Source organism: Podarcis melisellensis, assembly GCF_964234715.1.
Source record: "Podarcis melisellensis genome assembly, chromosome: 2".
NCBI lineage: Eukaryota > Metazoa > Chordata > Lepidosauria > Squamata > Lacertidae > Podarcis > Podarcis melisellensis.
In genome coordinates, this window is record NC_138529.1 from 117,642,877 (window position 1) to 117,658,903 (window position 16,027).

General features: G+C 44.5%; 2 protein-coding genes across 6 annotated transcripts in view; one reads left to right on the forward strand and one right to left on the reverse strand.

Moving 5' to 3' along the window:
• Nucleotides 1-1,262: 1,262 nt before the first annotated feature.
• On the forward strand, nucleotides 1,263-8,182 carry LOC309363238 (vomeronasal type-2 receptor 26-like; the record flags this gene model as incomplete). Its single annotated transcript, XM_081899343.1, has 5 exons — nucleotides 1,263-1,517; nucleotides 2,781-2,996; nucleotides 4,712-4,939; nucleotides 6,313-6,439; nucleotides 7,272-8,182. The coding sequence occupies 5 exons, from the start codon at nucleotides 1,263-1,265 to the stop codon at nucleotides 8,180-8,182; spliced, it is 1,737 nt and encodes a 578-aa protein (XP_081755469.1).
• Nucleotides 8,183-9,338: 1,156 nt separating this feature from the next.
• LOC309364436 (uncharacterized protein) overlaps nucleotides 9,339-16,027 on the reverse strand; it is a gene marked incomplete at its 5' end in the record, with an annotated part of 133,318 nt that continues 126,629 nt past the window's right edge. For 4 of the 5 annotated variants that reach the window (XM_081901713.1, XM_081901710.1, XM_081901712.1 and 1 more), the window contains 3 exons: nucleotides 9,339-10,732; nucleotides 12,834-13,091; nucleotides 15,182-15,320. In XM_081901713.1, the coding sequence (XP_081757839.1) occupies nucleotides 9,705-10,732; nucleotides 12,834-13,091; nucleotides 15,182-15,320 (1,425 nt within the window). In that variant the 3' untranslated portion in view covers nucleotides 9,339-9,704. The remainder of the gene's footprint in view (nucleotides 10,733-12,833; nucleotides 13,092-15,181; nucleotides 15,321-16,027) is intronic. The other variant, XM_081901711.1, reaches the window with a different exon arrangement.

Sequence of the window (16,027 nt, forward strand, 5' to 3'; positions counted from 1 at the left end):
CTGTGTGATTGCCATAAAACTTAGGGAACAAGCTGTGCTATCATAATAATTAAGGCCTTAAATGATAATCTTGGGTTATATGTTAGTGACTAAGTTTTAATTTATATATTTTTTAACTCTTGCTATATATGTATTGTCCCTCTTATACCTAATTGCAAATTCAAATGTATCCCTATCGTGTTTTATGACTTCCTTGATATTGCATGTGGGCTGGAACTGGTCTGTGACCGAAATAATAAAATTCATTCATTCACAAGTCACTGTGACTCAAATGAAGTAATCCCAATTCTTCCCTGTAATCCACAAGACAGAGGGAGAGGGAGAGAGGTGACGCTGAATGTTGTTGTTGTTGTTGTTTAGTCATGTCTGACTCTTCGTGACCCCATGGACCAGAGCATGCCAGGCACTCCTGTCTTCCACTGCCTCCCGCAGTTGGGTCAAACTCATGTTCGTGGCTTCGAGAACACTGTCCAACCATCTCGTCCTCTGTCGTCCCCTTCTCCTTGTGCCCTCCATCTTTCCCAACATCAGGGTCTTTTCCAGGGAGTCTTCTCTTCATGTGGTGGCCAAAGTCTTGGAGCCTCAGCTTCACGACCTGTCCTTCCAGTGAGCACTCAGGGCTGATTTCCTTCAGAATGGATAGGTTTGATCTTATTGCAGTCCATGGGTCTCTCAAGAGTCTCCTCCAGCACCATAATTCAAAAGCATCCATTCTTCGGCGATCAGCCTTCTTTATGGTCCAGCTCTCACTTCCATACATCACTACTGGGAAAACCATAGCTTTCACTATATGGACCTTTGTTGGCAAGGTGATGTCTCTGCTTGACGCTTAACGCTGAATGTTACCTATCATTTAATGAAAGCTTAAAATGTTTTATCTGCTGTTATACTAACAAGTTTTGTTTTCCAAAGGGGAATACCTGTGGATTGAACAAGGCTCTCCCACCTCCCACTCAGTGTTAAGTAAGGATCAGTGTTAGCAAAAGCTCTGCAAACTGAATCCAGAATTTATCCATAAAAACTTGGGGAGGGGGGAGGCAAAGATGAATCTGATATACTCACTGATTGCAGGATCATAGAATTGTAGAGTTGCAAGGGATCAACCCCCAGCAATGCAGGAATCTTTTGCCCAACATTGGGCTCCATCTCACGAGCCTGAGATTAAGTGTCTCATGTTCTACCAAATGAGCTTGGATGATGCTGTTATGTGTATATTTTTTTGCAGGAGAGGGGGGACAAGGTACTGGCAATACCTGTCCTTCATGCTTGCCATTCAAGAGGTCAACCAGAACCCCAGGCTCTTACCCAACATCACTCTGGGCTACAACATCCACCAGAACTTTTTTGATGGAAGGGTGACAATCGAAGCTTTGGTAGACTTGCTCTCTACTGGGCAGGCAAATGTTCCGAACTATAACTGTGGAGGGCAGAATAATCTGCTCGCTCTTCTCGAAGGAGCCGATTCTCCAAACTCCATCCAGATTTCAAGAATGCTGAGCATCTATAACATCCCACAGGTAGGAATGGAGAGGGGTGAAGCAGCTAGACTGGTGACTGGGAGCGGCCGCCAAGACCACATAACACTGGTCTTGAAAGACCTACATTGGCTCCCAGTACATTTCCAAGCACAATTCAAAGTTGGTCCAGTATATCTGAAGGAGCGTCTCCACCCCCATCGTTCTACCTGGACACTGAGGTCCAGTGCCGAGGGCCTTCTGGCGGTTCCCTCACTGCGAGAAGCCAAGTTGCAGGGAACCAGGCAGAGGGCCTTCTCAGTAGTGGCACCCACCCTGTGGAACGCCCTCCCACCAGATGTCAAAGAGAAAAACAACTACCAGACTTTTAAAAGACATCTGAAGGCAGCCCTGTTTAGGGAAGCTTTTAATGTTTAATAGACTATTGTATTTTAATATTCTGTTGGAAGCTGCCCAGAGTGGCTGGGGAAACCCAGCCAGATGGGCGGGGTGTAAATAATAAACTACTACTATTATTGCTGTTGTTATTATTATTATTATTTTCTGACTGAGCCCAATTCCAGAGAACTCAAAAATTGGTGGGGTAGAAGTTATGTGAGATTGGAGACAGACCTTTGATTTTATAAGGGCCAACACATGCCTTTCTTTTCTCACACGATCATTGCTACTCATATCGGCTTTTCAGAATTTCAAAATAAATCTTCCTTTTCTTGCCAGATCAATTATGCTTTTGTCTCTCATGTGATGAATGACAAGAGACAGTTCCCTTTTCTCTACCCGATGGTCCCCAAAGAAGAAGCCCTGTACCCAGGGATTGTCAAGCTGCTCCATCACTTCAGATGGACGTTCATTGGCCTTCTTACTCAAGACACCGACAACGGAGAGAGGTTCATGAAGAATTTGATGCCTTTGCTCACCCAGAATGGCATTTGTGTTGCCATCTCACAGAGCATTCCACAAGTCAAAACACATTATGTGTTGGATATTCTTCCATTTGAAAAGTGGAGACAAGTCAATGTATTTTTTTACTATGTAGAAACATCTTATTTTGTAGCAGGAGTGGTATATGCAGAACAAATATTCCACCGGTTGTTAAAACCCACTGCAGGGAAAGTCTTGATCACAACTATTACGTGGGACATTTCCTTCGAGTTAACATACAGAGGTTTCTCTTTCCAACACATCCATGGTATTTTTTCTTTCTTCCTTGGGACGAATAAATGGGCACAATATGATTACTCTCTTCCCTTTTTCTCCGCTATCAGTAAGTTTTGGAAATATGCCTTTAATTGTTCATATTTAAAGCATGCCTTGTCAGTGAAAGGCTGGACAAGATGCAGAGAGAGTGAGAAACTGGAGATGTTGCCTCAAGATGATCTGGAAAGAATCCTCTCTCTAGACAGCTACAGGATTTACAACGCCGTCCAAGCTGTGGCATCTGCCTTAAATGCGGCATATTCCTCTAGGTCAAACAGGAGGGTGATGGCCAGTCTGGAAGTTCAAAAGCTACAGTCATGGCAGGTATTTCCTTTTCCCATCACAGACATCTCTGCCAAACCTGACAATAGAGTAATAGAGTCCCCTGCCCTCCTGCTGTGACAGGCTCCCCTGACTTCTGGAACCAGAAGAGGTATGAAACGGGAGGAGCAAAGGCAGGCTGCTTGCTGGCACAGTCTCTGATTGCTCGGAAGAAACCCTAGAGAAGAGGCTTTGGGGAGGTTGGGACTTTTAGTCTCGGCAACTGGTTACATGCAGTAAGAACTTACAGTGCATGAGCTGCTGTGCTCATTAGGCATGAAACTGAGAAAAGCCTGTGAAGACCATGTTTCGCTAATATAAAGAGTTAACTCCAGCTTTGAACTGTGTGATTCACTGACCAGCTTGCTCTGTGACACCAGGGTATTATTTTGGCACCTACTGAGCTCCACTAAGTCCCAGCCTTTGTCCAGGGGACGGTGTTTGTGTTGCTGGACCTGTATTCAGTGTCCTGCACTAAGTTGTGCCAGCCCCATTCCTGTATAACAGGAATGAAAGGGGCATGTCCTTGTTGGGTCAGCATCTTCTACTGGCTAACCATGTCACATGATGTGTCTTTGTATAGCCATGCCTTGAGTAGAGATATGTATCATCTGCTGTGCCTTTGCTGAGTTGTATATGTACTAAACTTATTTGAGCACTGAAGCTTTTGGGATTGGAGGGGGTGCCAGGAAACAGGGAATTATATTCACATGTGGTGGGGGTGTAAATATGCACAATTTTTCTGGCAAAGGATGTTTAAAGAGATAACAGAAATCACTGGGTTAAAGCTGACCGAAAGTCCAGACGTAGCATTATTATCAATCTACGAGGGGGTGGAAGGTTCGCAGGCCATGTTGGGCTTGCTCACAAATTTATTGACAGCTGCAGGAATTATGATAGCTAGGAAGTGGAAGGGGCAAGCAGAATATAAAATGGAAGAATGGTATAAAGAGGTGTGGGACATAGCTATTAACGATAAATTAACATGTGTTATTATGGTAAGATGGGGGATATGCAGGAGAAATTATTTTGAGGAGATACAGGTGGTGTTTGTAGAATTTGTACTGTCAAAATGGAAAGGGGTCGCAAGAGATGTTGAAATTTTGGGAGGTTGGATAGTTACAATGGAATGGTCTCGGTGGTGGGGTGCACATTTTTATTCTTATTTATTTATGTTTATTACTTTGTCAAAATGAAATTATAAAAAATAAAAAATAAAATAAACAGTGGCAGAGGGCGACTGGGGGAAAAACGCTTTTGGCAAGTATCAGCATCTGAGTTCTTGTGCTTCATTCAGGAGACAAACTGTTTAACACACACAACTACTTGAGCCTTAACTGTTAAGTTGTGGGTGAACATATCAGACGACACAGTGATTCTTCAAAACAGCTCTTACAGCTCTTGTTTATTCACAGGCCAGAACAGAACTGAACTGAAGGGTTCAGCCAGCCTGTTTATATAGAGCTCCACTACAACGCTACAGTAGCAACTTTCTGTAACTACCCAATCACTGAACGTCACTTTCAATCCCCTATTTGCATATGTGGACCTGAATGAAAACTATCTACAGTATCCCCCTGCTGGCTCAGGGTGAGAACTTCAGTACATAACATTAACCAAGCCCCAAGTCAGAGGAGAGCCAGGCATGAAACAGGCAGAGCTGGATAGTCAGTGTCCTTTCCCATATCCTAAATGCTGCTGTTTTCTTTCCCTTCTAGCTCCACCCTTTCCTGGGAAACGCTGAGTTTTACAATTCTTCCATGGACGGAGTGTATTTGGATGAGAACGGGGAACTGGCAGCTGACCTGGACATTGTAAACTGGGTGGTGTTTCCCAATAAGTCCATCCTCAGGGTCAAGTTTGGAAGTATCAAGAGACGGGGGTCCCCAGACATACAGTTCACCATTGATCAGGATGCCATTGTGTGGCCCAAATGGCTCAACCAGGTGGGGGAAATCATCTTTCATTCTATTGCACTTCCCAAACACCTGCCAACAACAAAGCTCAGCATTTCTTGAAGATCTCATGGTGGGTCCCTTTAAAATTGTGTGTCGCACCAACACTTTGAATTGTGCTCGGAAATGTACCGGGTGAGCCAATGTAGGTCTTTCAGGACTGCTGTTATTTGGTCTTGGTGGCCACTCCCAGTCACCAGTCTAGCTGCCAAATGAGTTGGCCAAAACTTTCCCCACCCTCTGCCATATTTAAACGATTAAAGACCCTCATAATCTTCACCAAATTATGCTTTTAGCCCTTTTTTGAAATACTCATGAGAAGCCACATTGAATGGGCCATTTCCCAGCAACTTCCAGAAAGGCTGCAGTAGATTTGTGCGCTTGGATGATTGATGACCAACTCATCCAAAACCTTCGAGGAAATTTAACCATCCCTGAAACTTTGAAGGCAGTCTATAATTTCAGAAAAGCCTCTCTCCCAGCTCTGCTTCAGAGAAAGGCTGGTTGGGGGAAGGAATTTCCCCACCAAAATATTTATTTAAATTTTATGTGCCACCCAAGACTCCTATTTTTAAAAAATAAAAAATGTTGTTGTTTTCTTTAAAAAATGTTTTTACTGACTGCTCCCAGCTGTCCACTGCTGTGATACAGTGATGGCAAAATACTAGTGAACCTGCCAGAACTGGAAGTAGATACTCCATGCTATTGAATCTATGTGGGCCTCTAGTACCTAGGTTTTTGCTACAGTTTTTCGGCCTTACACTTAATAATAATAATAATAATAATATATTATTATTTATATCCCGCCCTCCCCAGCCGAAGCTGGGCTCAGGGCGGCTAACAACAATCAAAATAGACCAACATTCTAAAAACATTCATTATAAAATTAATTAAAATCAAATTAAGATCAAATTAATGGCAACCATCAAGCAGAATTCTGTGCAGATTGCCAGAGGAGGGGGTCAGGCTGCGCCCTGACCAAAGGCCTGGTGGAACAGCTCTGTCTTGCAGGCCCTGCGGAAAGATGTCAGGTCCCGCAGGGCCCTAGTCTCTTGTGACAGAGCGTTCCACCAGATTGGAGCCGCGGCCGAGAAAGCCCTGGCTCTGGTTGAGGCCAGCCTAACTTCTCTGTGGCCTGGGACCTTCAGGATGTTTTTATTTGCAGACCGTAGGTTCCTCTGTGGGGAATACCAGGAGAGGCAGTCCCTTAAACCTGATCCTGTACTCCACCGGGAGCCAGTGCAGCTGGTATAGCAACCGGGTGAATATGTCACAAGCTTAGAATGTAAAATGCCCTTCCCCAACCCCATGCCCCATTTCCATAGAAAACACATTTTCCTTGTTTCCCCTGTCTTTGTGCTTAGACCCTGCCTCCCTCCAGGTGTGTGGAAAGTTGTCGCCCCGGATTTCTCAAGCTGGTTCCGGAAGGGAAGCCACTCTGCTGCTATGACTGCATGTCCTGTGCAGAAGGGACCATCTCCACTCAGGAAGGTGGGTGGCACCAAAGTCTTGAGAAAGGGGACAAAGACTCATAGAATCATAGAGTTGGACCCAGATGACCATCTAGTCTAGGGTTGCCATATTCCCCATTGCAAAAACTCGAACTATATATATGTATAGCAATACAGTGGGGTACATGATTTTTTTAAAAAAAAAAAATAATTCTTAAACAATTTCAACATAACAATTTATCAATCCAAATATTCAATTACATTATTTTCCCCTCCCCCCCATCCCTCCCTCTCCCCCCCCCCACCCAGGACTCCCCTCAGCTCCCCCCTCTGGTTTCTTTGCACATATTGTTCTCTGCATATTATAAAATTGTACATATCCTTGCCTTGTCTATCATATATTCAACTAATAAATTTGTGGATGTTTACTCAAAACCTGCCAAGGAGTCCAAGTCATATTGTTGTCTTTTTAAGTACAGTGGTACCTCAGGTTACATACGCTTCAGGTTACATATGCTTCAGGTTACAGACTCTGCTAACCCAGAAATAGTGCTTCAGGTTAAGAACTTTGCTTCAGGATGAGAACAGAAATCATACTCCGGCGGCACGGCGGCAGCAGGAGGCCTCATTAGCTAAAGTGGTGCTTCAGGTTAAGAACAGTTTCAGGTTAAGAACGGACCTCCGCAACGAATTAAGTACTTAACCTGAGGTACCACTGTAATTTGTAAAAAGTTCCCATTCTTCCTTGAAGTCATGATTTTCCTTGTCACACAGTTTATATGTTAACTTGGCCAAGTCCGCATAGCTCATCAATTTTTCTTGCCGCTGTTACAATAGGGTACATGATTGATAATATTCCTGTTTTTCTGCAGATGCAGAGCATTGCACCAGCTGCCCAGAAGATCAATATCCAAACAAGGCCAGAGATCAATGTGTCCACAAGATTATCACCTTCCTGGCTTATGAAGAACCTTTGGGGATCCTCCTAGCTTCCTTTTCCCTCTTCTTATTCTTAACTACAGGCTTTGTGTTAGGAACATTCATTAAGTACAAAAAAACTCCCATAGTCAAAGCCAACAACCGGGACCTCTCCTACATCCTCCTCATCTCCCTCCTGCTTTCCTTTTTATCCTCCTTCCTCTTCATCGGACAGCCAAGGAAAGCAACCTGCCTTCTGCAACAAATGGCCTTCAGCATCATCTTTTCAGTTGCCGTCTCTTCTTTGTTGGCAAAAACCATCACTGTGGTGCTGGCCTTCCTGGCCACAAAGCCAGGGAACAGAGTGAAGAAATGGCTGGGGAAGAGTCTGGCCTACTCCATTATCATTTCCTGCGCCAGTGTCCAAGTTGTCATCTGCATCATCTGGCTGGGAATCTCTCCACCCTTCCCAGAGTCTGACATGCATTCCCAGCCCAGAGAGATCATCCTGCAATGCAATGAAGGGTCTGTTGCCATGTTTTATGGTGTCCTTGCCTACATGGGCTTCCTGGCCTCCATCTGCTTCATGGTGGCTTTCCTAGCCAGGAACCTGCCTGGAGCCTTCAATGAAGCCAAGCTGATCACCTTCAGCATGCTGGTCTTCTGCAGCGTTTGGGTCTCCTTTGTGCCCACCTACCAGAGCACCAAAGGGAAATACATGGTAGCCGTGCAGGTCTTCTCTATCTTGGCCTCCAGTGCTGGGCTTCTGGGCTGCATTTTCATTCCTAAATGCTACATTATTGTACTCAGGCCAGATATGAATACAAAGGCATATTTAAGCACAAAAACTAATTTGGAAACCTGATATTTCTGAAACTGTTTTCCAGAGGTGTCATTTATCGTGTTCAAGGCCAAAACTACTTTTTGTTTCAGATTATGTGGGAGGATTCACATTTGGTTAGCCACTGTGGGAACAGGATGTTGTATGATGATGGGTCTTAGGACTGATTTAGCAGAAGGATTCTCCTTATCACAGGAGCCAACTGTGGTGAATCTATGTGCCATCTTCAACTCCTTGAATTATTCCATCAATGGTGCTTCCAAAAAATTGTACGTTATCACTTGGGAAGACAGGCGAACTAATGCCAGTGTACTGGAAGAACAAAGATCACCAGTGTCAAAGCAATGATTCTTCAACACCAACTTTATTGGACTGGTCATGTTGTGCGGATGCCTGATTATGTCTTCCAAAGCAGCTACTCTTCTCCGAACTTAAAAATGGAAAGCGTAATGCTGGTGGTCAACAAAAAAAGGTTCAAAGACTCTCTTCAGCCAAATGCGAGTGTTCCAGTTGGAGAGCAGCCTTTACCAAAGGTGTTGTGGGTTTTGAAGACGCTCAAAGTCAGGACGAAATGTTCTAAGAGGAAGGCACGCTTTGCAAACCCTCAGTGATCAACTCCCGCCCAGAAACCTACGTCCCCACTGTGGAAGGATGTGTGGAGCATCTATAGTCACTTATGGACTCACGGTTAAAACCATATTCATGCAAGGCAATCTTACTCAGCTACAAGTGATCACCAAAGAATCACCTTCTCGTCCAACTATAAACCATAGATACACTTACCCAACCCAGCCTTTTTTACTGTACGTGAGGAGCCCTCCTTGCAACTTACCTGGACTTGTTCTTTCACTCTAACGGTCATTGTTAGCTTCCTCCTAAACTGGTTCTCACCAGTTCTGTGGTCAGGCCTCACTCTTGTGTAGCGACTCTGGCCTCCAGTAATGTGTTTTACAGAATTTCTATTTCACCAACTGAAGCGGAGTTGATAGACCACTGGCAGTCTGTGGGCCCCCTTTTGAGACCCCCTGGTTTAAACTGTGTGTGTGTGTGTGTGTGTGTGTGTGTATGATACATCAATATACATCACTCGAGAAGCTTTTCCAAAACAATTCCAAAAGCTTTATAAAATCTTTTTTTCCCCCATTTGCAGCAAATGTAAACAATAAGCAACGATCCACAGTTCTGCATGAAAAACCTGGAAGAAACGTTTATTTCAATGTAGTTTGCATAATGTTGACAAAAAGAAATATCTATCTAGGAAAAACTGCCCCCCAAAATTACTATCCCGTTTACATTTTAACTGACTGATGGAGAAACAATGGAAGTTGCTCAATCCCCCCTCAATTTTGTCCACTGTTACTCGTATGGTTTTCCAGGACTTATAACTTGACCTCCAGATATCTAGACATTTATGCAACTTCTGTGTGTGAATATCTAATAAGATGGTAGCCGGATTTCTTCATGTGTAGAAAGTTTAATTTCTATGGTTTTCCCTATAGGTATACATCGAGGGCTCTTCCTACACTCCAAGCATTAATGCAACAATTTACTTACGCAGTTTTCCCACTGTGTGAATTCTCTGATGTGAAATAAGATTTGTGTTTTTGCTATAGCTCTTCCCACATTCAGAACACTTATATGGTTTCTCCCCCGTGTGGATTCTCTTGTGTGCCGTGAGGCTAGAGCTCTGACTGAAGCTTTTTGCGCACACAAAGCATTTATAGGGCTTCTCCCCTGTGTGGATTCGCATGTGCTTAATAAGCGTCGAGTGATTGCAGAAGCTCTTGCTACAATCTGAGCATTTGAACGGTTTCTCCCCGGTATGAATTCTCTGATGGGAGGTAAGGTTTGAATTCCAAGTGAAGCTCTTCCCACACTCTAGACATTTGTATGGTTTCTCCCCTGTGTGGATTCTCTGATGCAGAGTAAGGTTGGTGTTCTTGCTAAAGTTCTTCCCACACTCCAAGCATTTATAGGGCTTCTCCCCTGTGTGGATTCTTTGGTGCGATGTTAGGTGCCCACCCTGGCTAAAGCTCTTCCCACACACAAAGCATTTGTACGGTTTCTCTCCTCTGTGAATTCTCTTATGCTTAATAAGATCTGACTGGCTAGAAAACCTCTTGCTACAGTCTGGGCAGCCATAGGGCTTCTCCCCTGTGTGGATTCTTTGATGTGAAGTAAGGTTGGTACTCCGTGTGAAGCACTTTCCACACACAAAGCATTTGTACGGTTTCTGCTCTTCACAGAGCATTTGAAATTCCGGAAGATTTCCGCCCTCAGTGAAGCTCTTCCCAAACACTAAGGTCTGTTCTGGTTTCTCTTCTGTGTGTATTCTCCAACAAATATCAAGGCCCTTGACCCTCCTGTTTTCGGCCTGTTCTTGTTGATCTGGGATGTCATAAAAGTTCCCATCCTGATAAAGAATGGATTGGTGTTTCTTTTTCCCTGTGTGGTTGCCTTCCTCCATCTGTGGTCCATCTCGATTCCAAAGGATCTCCTTCAACTGTGCATGCCCATCTCTTCCGAACAATATCCCAGGCAATTCCCGTTCTTCCTCATTCTCCCCCACATCCTCTGCAAGAATAAAGAGAGAAACCCAGTAAGATATCAAGGGGCGAAGAGGGAACAAAGCCCACTATTAGCTTGGGAAAGGCTTCCATGAGGCACTACCACAACTCCCATCACCTGTGCAAAAGTCCGTGGGAGTCTTTTTGTCTGTGAACAAATATTAATGCAACCTTGGGGGTGGCTTGGACAGTGGGAAGGAAGGATCCCCATTTCTCCCCATAGTAATAAATTGGTGGTGAACAGGGCATTTTGGGTAGTGGTGCCTGTAATGGTTGTTAGGGGTTACTTGTGCGTAACCTTACTTCAGTTCAGTTAGCTTGCTTGCCCCAACCATGCCCAGGGTCGGAGCTCGCCCTCCGTGACCTGTTAGTCACTTGCAGAATCCGAGAGTGGGCGTCTCTTGAACCTCTTCCAGCATAAAAGCTGTTTGATCCCGAGTCTCCTCCTATGTTCTCTGCGTGGAACGCGTCTGCGCAAGTAAGGGGAAGGCAGGGGCGTCCCAGCGCTCTCTCCACTATCGTCGGGGGAAGGGTCTTGGAGCCCTGTCACCAATTCCTCCATCTCCCTCTCTTCTCTATGGGTGTTACGTTGAAATCCTTCCCCCCTGCTCGTCCCCTCTCCAGCATCGCTGGGTGGCCCTGCCTCCGTCTCTCGTTCTGATGGCAGTTCCCTGACAGGTGCCCTACATGGGAGGGCCTTCTCGGTGGTGGCACCCGCCCTGTGGAACACCCTCCCACCAGATTTCAAAGAGAAGAACAACTACCAGACTTTTAGAAGACATCTGAAGGCAGCCCTCTTTAGGGAAGCTTTTAACGTTTAACAGTATACTGTATTTTAATACTCTGTTGGAAGCCGCCCAGAGTGGCTGGAGAAGCCCATCCAGATGGGCGGGGTATAAATAATAAATTCTATTCTATTCTATTCTGGGACACTAAGTGGCTTCAGGCTACAGACTCCGCTAACCCAGAAATAGTACCTCAGGTTAAGAACTTTGCTTCAGAATGAGAACAGAAATTGCGCGGCGGCAGTGGGAGATGGTACCTCAGATTAAGAACAGTTTCAGTTTAAGAATGGACCTCCAGAACGAATTAAGTTCTTAACCTGAGTTACCACTGTACAGTGAGTTTTAAGATAAATTATAAATTTGCCCCATTCTTTATTTTAATTGTGTTCTTCCTGATTTCTGATTCTTCCAGTCATTTTTGCCATTTCAGCATAAATCCATCAACTCAAATCTGCCATTCTTCTCTGGTTGGGACTTTATCATATTTCCATCACCGCTTTCTCAATGAATCATAAAATTGTGGTGGTTGCTTCCCCTCCCCTCCCATTGTTTTCAATGTTTTGTTTGATTTTTATCTTCTCTAGTTACCTGTTTTCCACTGTGTGTGGTGTGGTGTTTTTTTTAATCCATTTGATAGTGGCATTATTTATTTGTATGTTTCCAAGCACAATTCAAAGTGTTGGTGCTGACCTTTAAAGCCCTTAATGGTCTTGGCCCTGTATACCTGAAGGAGCGTCTCCACCCTCATCGTTCAGCCCAGACACTGAGGTCCAGCGCTGAGGGCCTTCTGGTGGTTCCCTCCCTTGTGAGAAGTGAGGTTACAGGGAACCAGGCAGAGGGCCTTCTTGGTAGTGGCACCCGCCCTGTGGAACGCCCTCCCACCAGTTTTCAAAGAGACAACTTTTAGAAGACATCTGAAGGCAGCCCTGTTTAGGGAAGCTTTTAATGTTTGATGCATTACTGTATTTTGATATTTTGTTGGAAGCCGCCCAGAGTGGCTGGGGAAGCCCAGCCAGTTGGGCGGGGTATAAATTATTATTATTATTATTATTATTATTATTATTATTATTAGCAAATCATGGAGAATAAATCTATTGATTGCTACTGGCCCTGATGGCTGCAATCTACCTCCACTGTCAGAATCAGTGTCCCCCCCTGAATGCTAGTTGCTTGCAATCGCAAGTGGGGAGACTGTCGATCCTGCACTCAGGTCCTGGCTTGGGGGCTTCCCACTGCGGCCTCCGGTGGGCCACTCTAGGATTAGGGAGTCCGTGAAGTTTTGTCTGCTTTTGCCACAAGCACTTCAAGGGTTCTGTATCTTACCGGCATCAATCTCTATTTGGATCGTGGGTTCACTGGGGACCTGGGGACCTTCCCCACAGGAAATGGATAGTTCTGCTTCCTGTGCTGGGCGGAGTTCCTGACAGCACCTCGTTCTTTCCTGACTTGCTGAGGAACTACTGAGCTCGTGACATGGAGAAAGACTCTCTTTCCATGCTGAAGTCCCACGTGGCGCCACCGTGTCAGAATCGCCGGGCAAATATTTCTCCTCCTCTTCTGCGGTCATCCATCCTTTGCCTGCTGAAGACAAAAAGTGGGAATCCCAAACAATTCCATACCTGTATTAGAGGAAACGGGGGTACAAAAGACAACCAAGCTTCTTGGTTCAGAGAAAAGAAAAAGGCAACATGATCAAGTGCATAATTCAGCATGGTGTGGAGAAGGTGGACAGCGGAAAGCTGTCCCCTCATAACTCAAGAACTCAGGAATGTCGAATGAAGCTGGATTTCCAGTCTATTTCAGAAATAGACTGGAAAGAGAAGCTGCTGAATTGCAACTTATTACAAAACTTAAAACCATGGAGAGACCTGGTCTGAACAAAGACATTGGATTCTTATCTCATTATACATGACAAAGCCATTTTTCACCTTCTCACCCCTTGCTTTTTCCTGTAAGACCCATTGCAGTCGTTAAGAGTCGTCAACAGGCTCATCACAGCTATCTGCCAATCACCCATTCCCACCACCCTTCTGAGTAATACCCCTCCCCACCTTCTCACTATATAGAAGGGTCTGGTGACTTCTGTTTCAGTGTATCCGAAGAAGTGTGCATGCACACGAAAGCTCATACCAAGAACTAACTTAGTTGGTCTCTAAGGTGCTACTGGAAGGAATTTTTTTGTTTTGACTATGGCAGACCAACACGGCTACCTATCTGTAACTGGATTTTGGAAGATTCAGAAGAGTGGAGAAGATGGTTAAACTCTTCTCCCTTGCACATAAGACCTGAAACAGGAAGTTGGAAGAGTGACGCTCTTTCCCACTTCCTCTTTCAGCTCTATGTGCTTTTAAAGCTTCAGAGTCGTTCTGTCAGGTCAGATTTCGAAACATAATATTTGATAAATAAATAAATTGGCCGCTTTCTCCCCCGGGCGACTGATTTTCTGTGCATGCGTTTTCTCTTGGAGGAGAAAAGTGACCATGGTGCTCACTCAAAAATCCCAGTGTGCCCACAAACCTAACAGAGAAGGAGCGGGTGTAAATGATATTCTCTTTGCTTCTCTTTTTAAAATAATATTTATTAGTGTTTTTCAGATTTACAAGTAGTTCTCAGCTACCTCCTTTGGTAATCCTCACAGAACTCTAGCCCAATGGTTGCCATTAATTTGATTTTGAAATGAACTGATTTTAGAATGCTGTGTTACTTTTATCATTGTTAGCTGCTCTGAGCCCGGCTTCGGCTGGGGAGGGCGGGATATAAATAAAATTTTATTATTATTATTACAGTATATTGTCAAATGAAGAGTCCTTCTTATACACTCCGTAAAGCATACAACAACAATTTCAACAACAAACAACACAAAAGATGCCACAGGTATGTAAAAGCTTAGAAGGCTACACATAGGGCTGCAAGGTGGCCGCTTAATCCAGATTCAGTCATCATAACTGAACTCAAAAACAGAATTCTAAAACCCTACCATGTCAAGGGAAACTGTACAGAACATTAACATTTACGTCATGTTTCTTCCTAATGTCTCAACAAATGAAAATGATTTGTAAAAATGTTACATGGAAAAAATACGAGAGACATTACACATCTTTAATAAAAAAATTAATTAAAAAAAACCATTTACATCATGTTTAACCAAATATGTTCATAAGCAAGAGGGAGTTTTTGACCGTGTTCCTCCTTACCTAAAATCAAACCAAACTGTTACAAAATCATTCTCCTTACTTTGGCCCTGGTAACTCTTAATTTGCCTGACAATTTCTCCAAAAAGAGCAACACCCCAAACTTCCGTATTCTGTTTCCCGTCTGTCAGAAGCTTAGATAAACAGCATGCATGTAATAAACTTGAGGATTGAATGGAGCAAGAACATGTCCTTACAGAAGCACAAGCTGGTTTCAGGGCAATCCGGTCAACTTTAGACCAAGGCCTAGTACTCCAACATCTTGCAGAAAAATATACCTCAAGAAAAGGAGGATCTCTCTACGCAGCCTTCATAGCCCACTGTTTTTGGCTGGCTGAGAGAAAAGCACGTCTCTCTCTTCCCCTTCTGACTGATTGCCCCCTGCCAACTTGGACTGCTCCTCTGGACTGTGGGAAGCTATGTCCACGACACTGTCTGATCTTGAACCCAGCACAATGGTAGGCCATCCACCATGCTTACCCGATGGGCACAGATCCCCATTGTAGTGGCTGCCATCTTCCTGCTTGGTTTCCACGTTGGCCGGCCTCTGCACAGCATCAGGAGGAGTTTGGTCAACCTCAGACGAACCCTCTTCCTCCTCGTCCTCCTCAAATAATACCTGCAACAGCAGAGAGGGACCTGTTCACCTTTTTCAGCAGAAGGACCAAGGCAGCCAGATAGGCCTTTCACAATATGAATTTTTTAAACCAAGTAGCACAGGTGGTTGAAACTGCACAAGTTAAATGCTAGCAAACTAGTGTTTATTCCGGGAGTGAGGAACCTTCCAGACATTGCTGAACCTCTGGAAAGCCAGAGGTTATATAATAATATAATAGTTTATTATTTGTACCCCGCCCATATCATAGAATCATAGAATCATAGAGTTGGAAGAGACCACAAGGGCCATCGAGTCCAACCCCCTGCCAAGCAGGAAACACCATCAGAGCACTCCTGACATATGGTTGTCAAGCCTCTGCTTAAAGACCTCCAAAGAAGGAGACTCCACCACACTCCTTGGCAGCAAATTCCACTGTCGAACAGCTCTTACTGTCAGGAAGTTCTTCCTAATGTTTAGGTGGAATCTTCTTTCTTGTAGTTTGGATCCATTGCTCCGTGTCCGCTTCTCTGGAGCAGCAGAAAACAACCTTTCTCCCCCCTCTATGTGACATCCTTTTATATATTTGAACATGGCTATCATATCACCCCTTAACCTCCTCTTCTCCAGGCTAAACATGCCCAGCTCCCTTAGCCGTTCCTCATAAGGCATTGTTTCCAGGCCTTTGACCATTTTGGTTGCCCTCCTCTGGACACGTTCCAGTTTGTCAG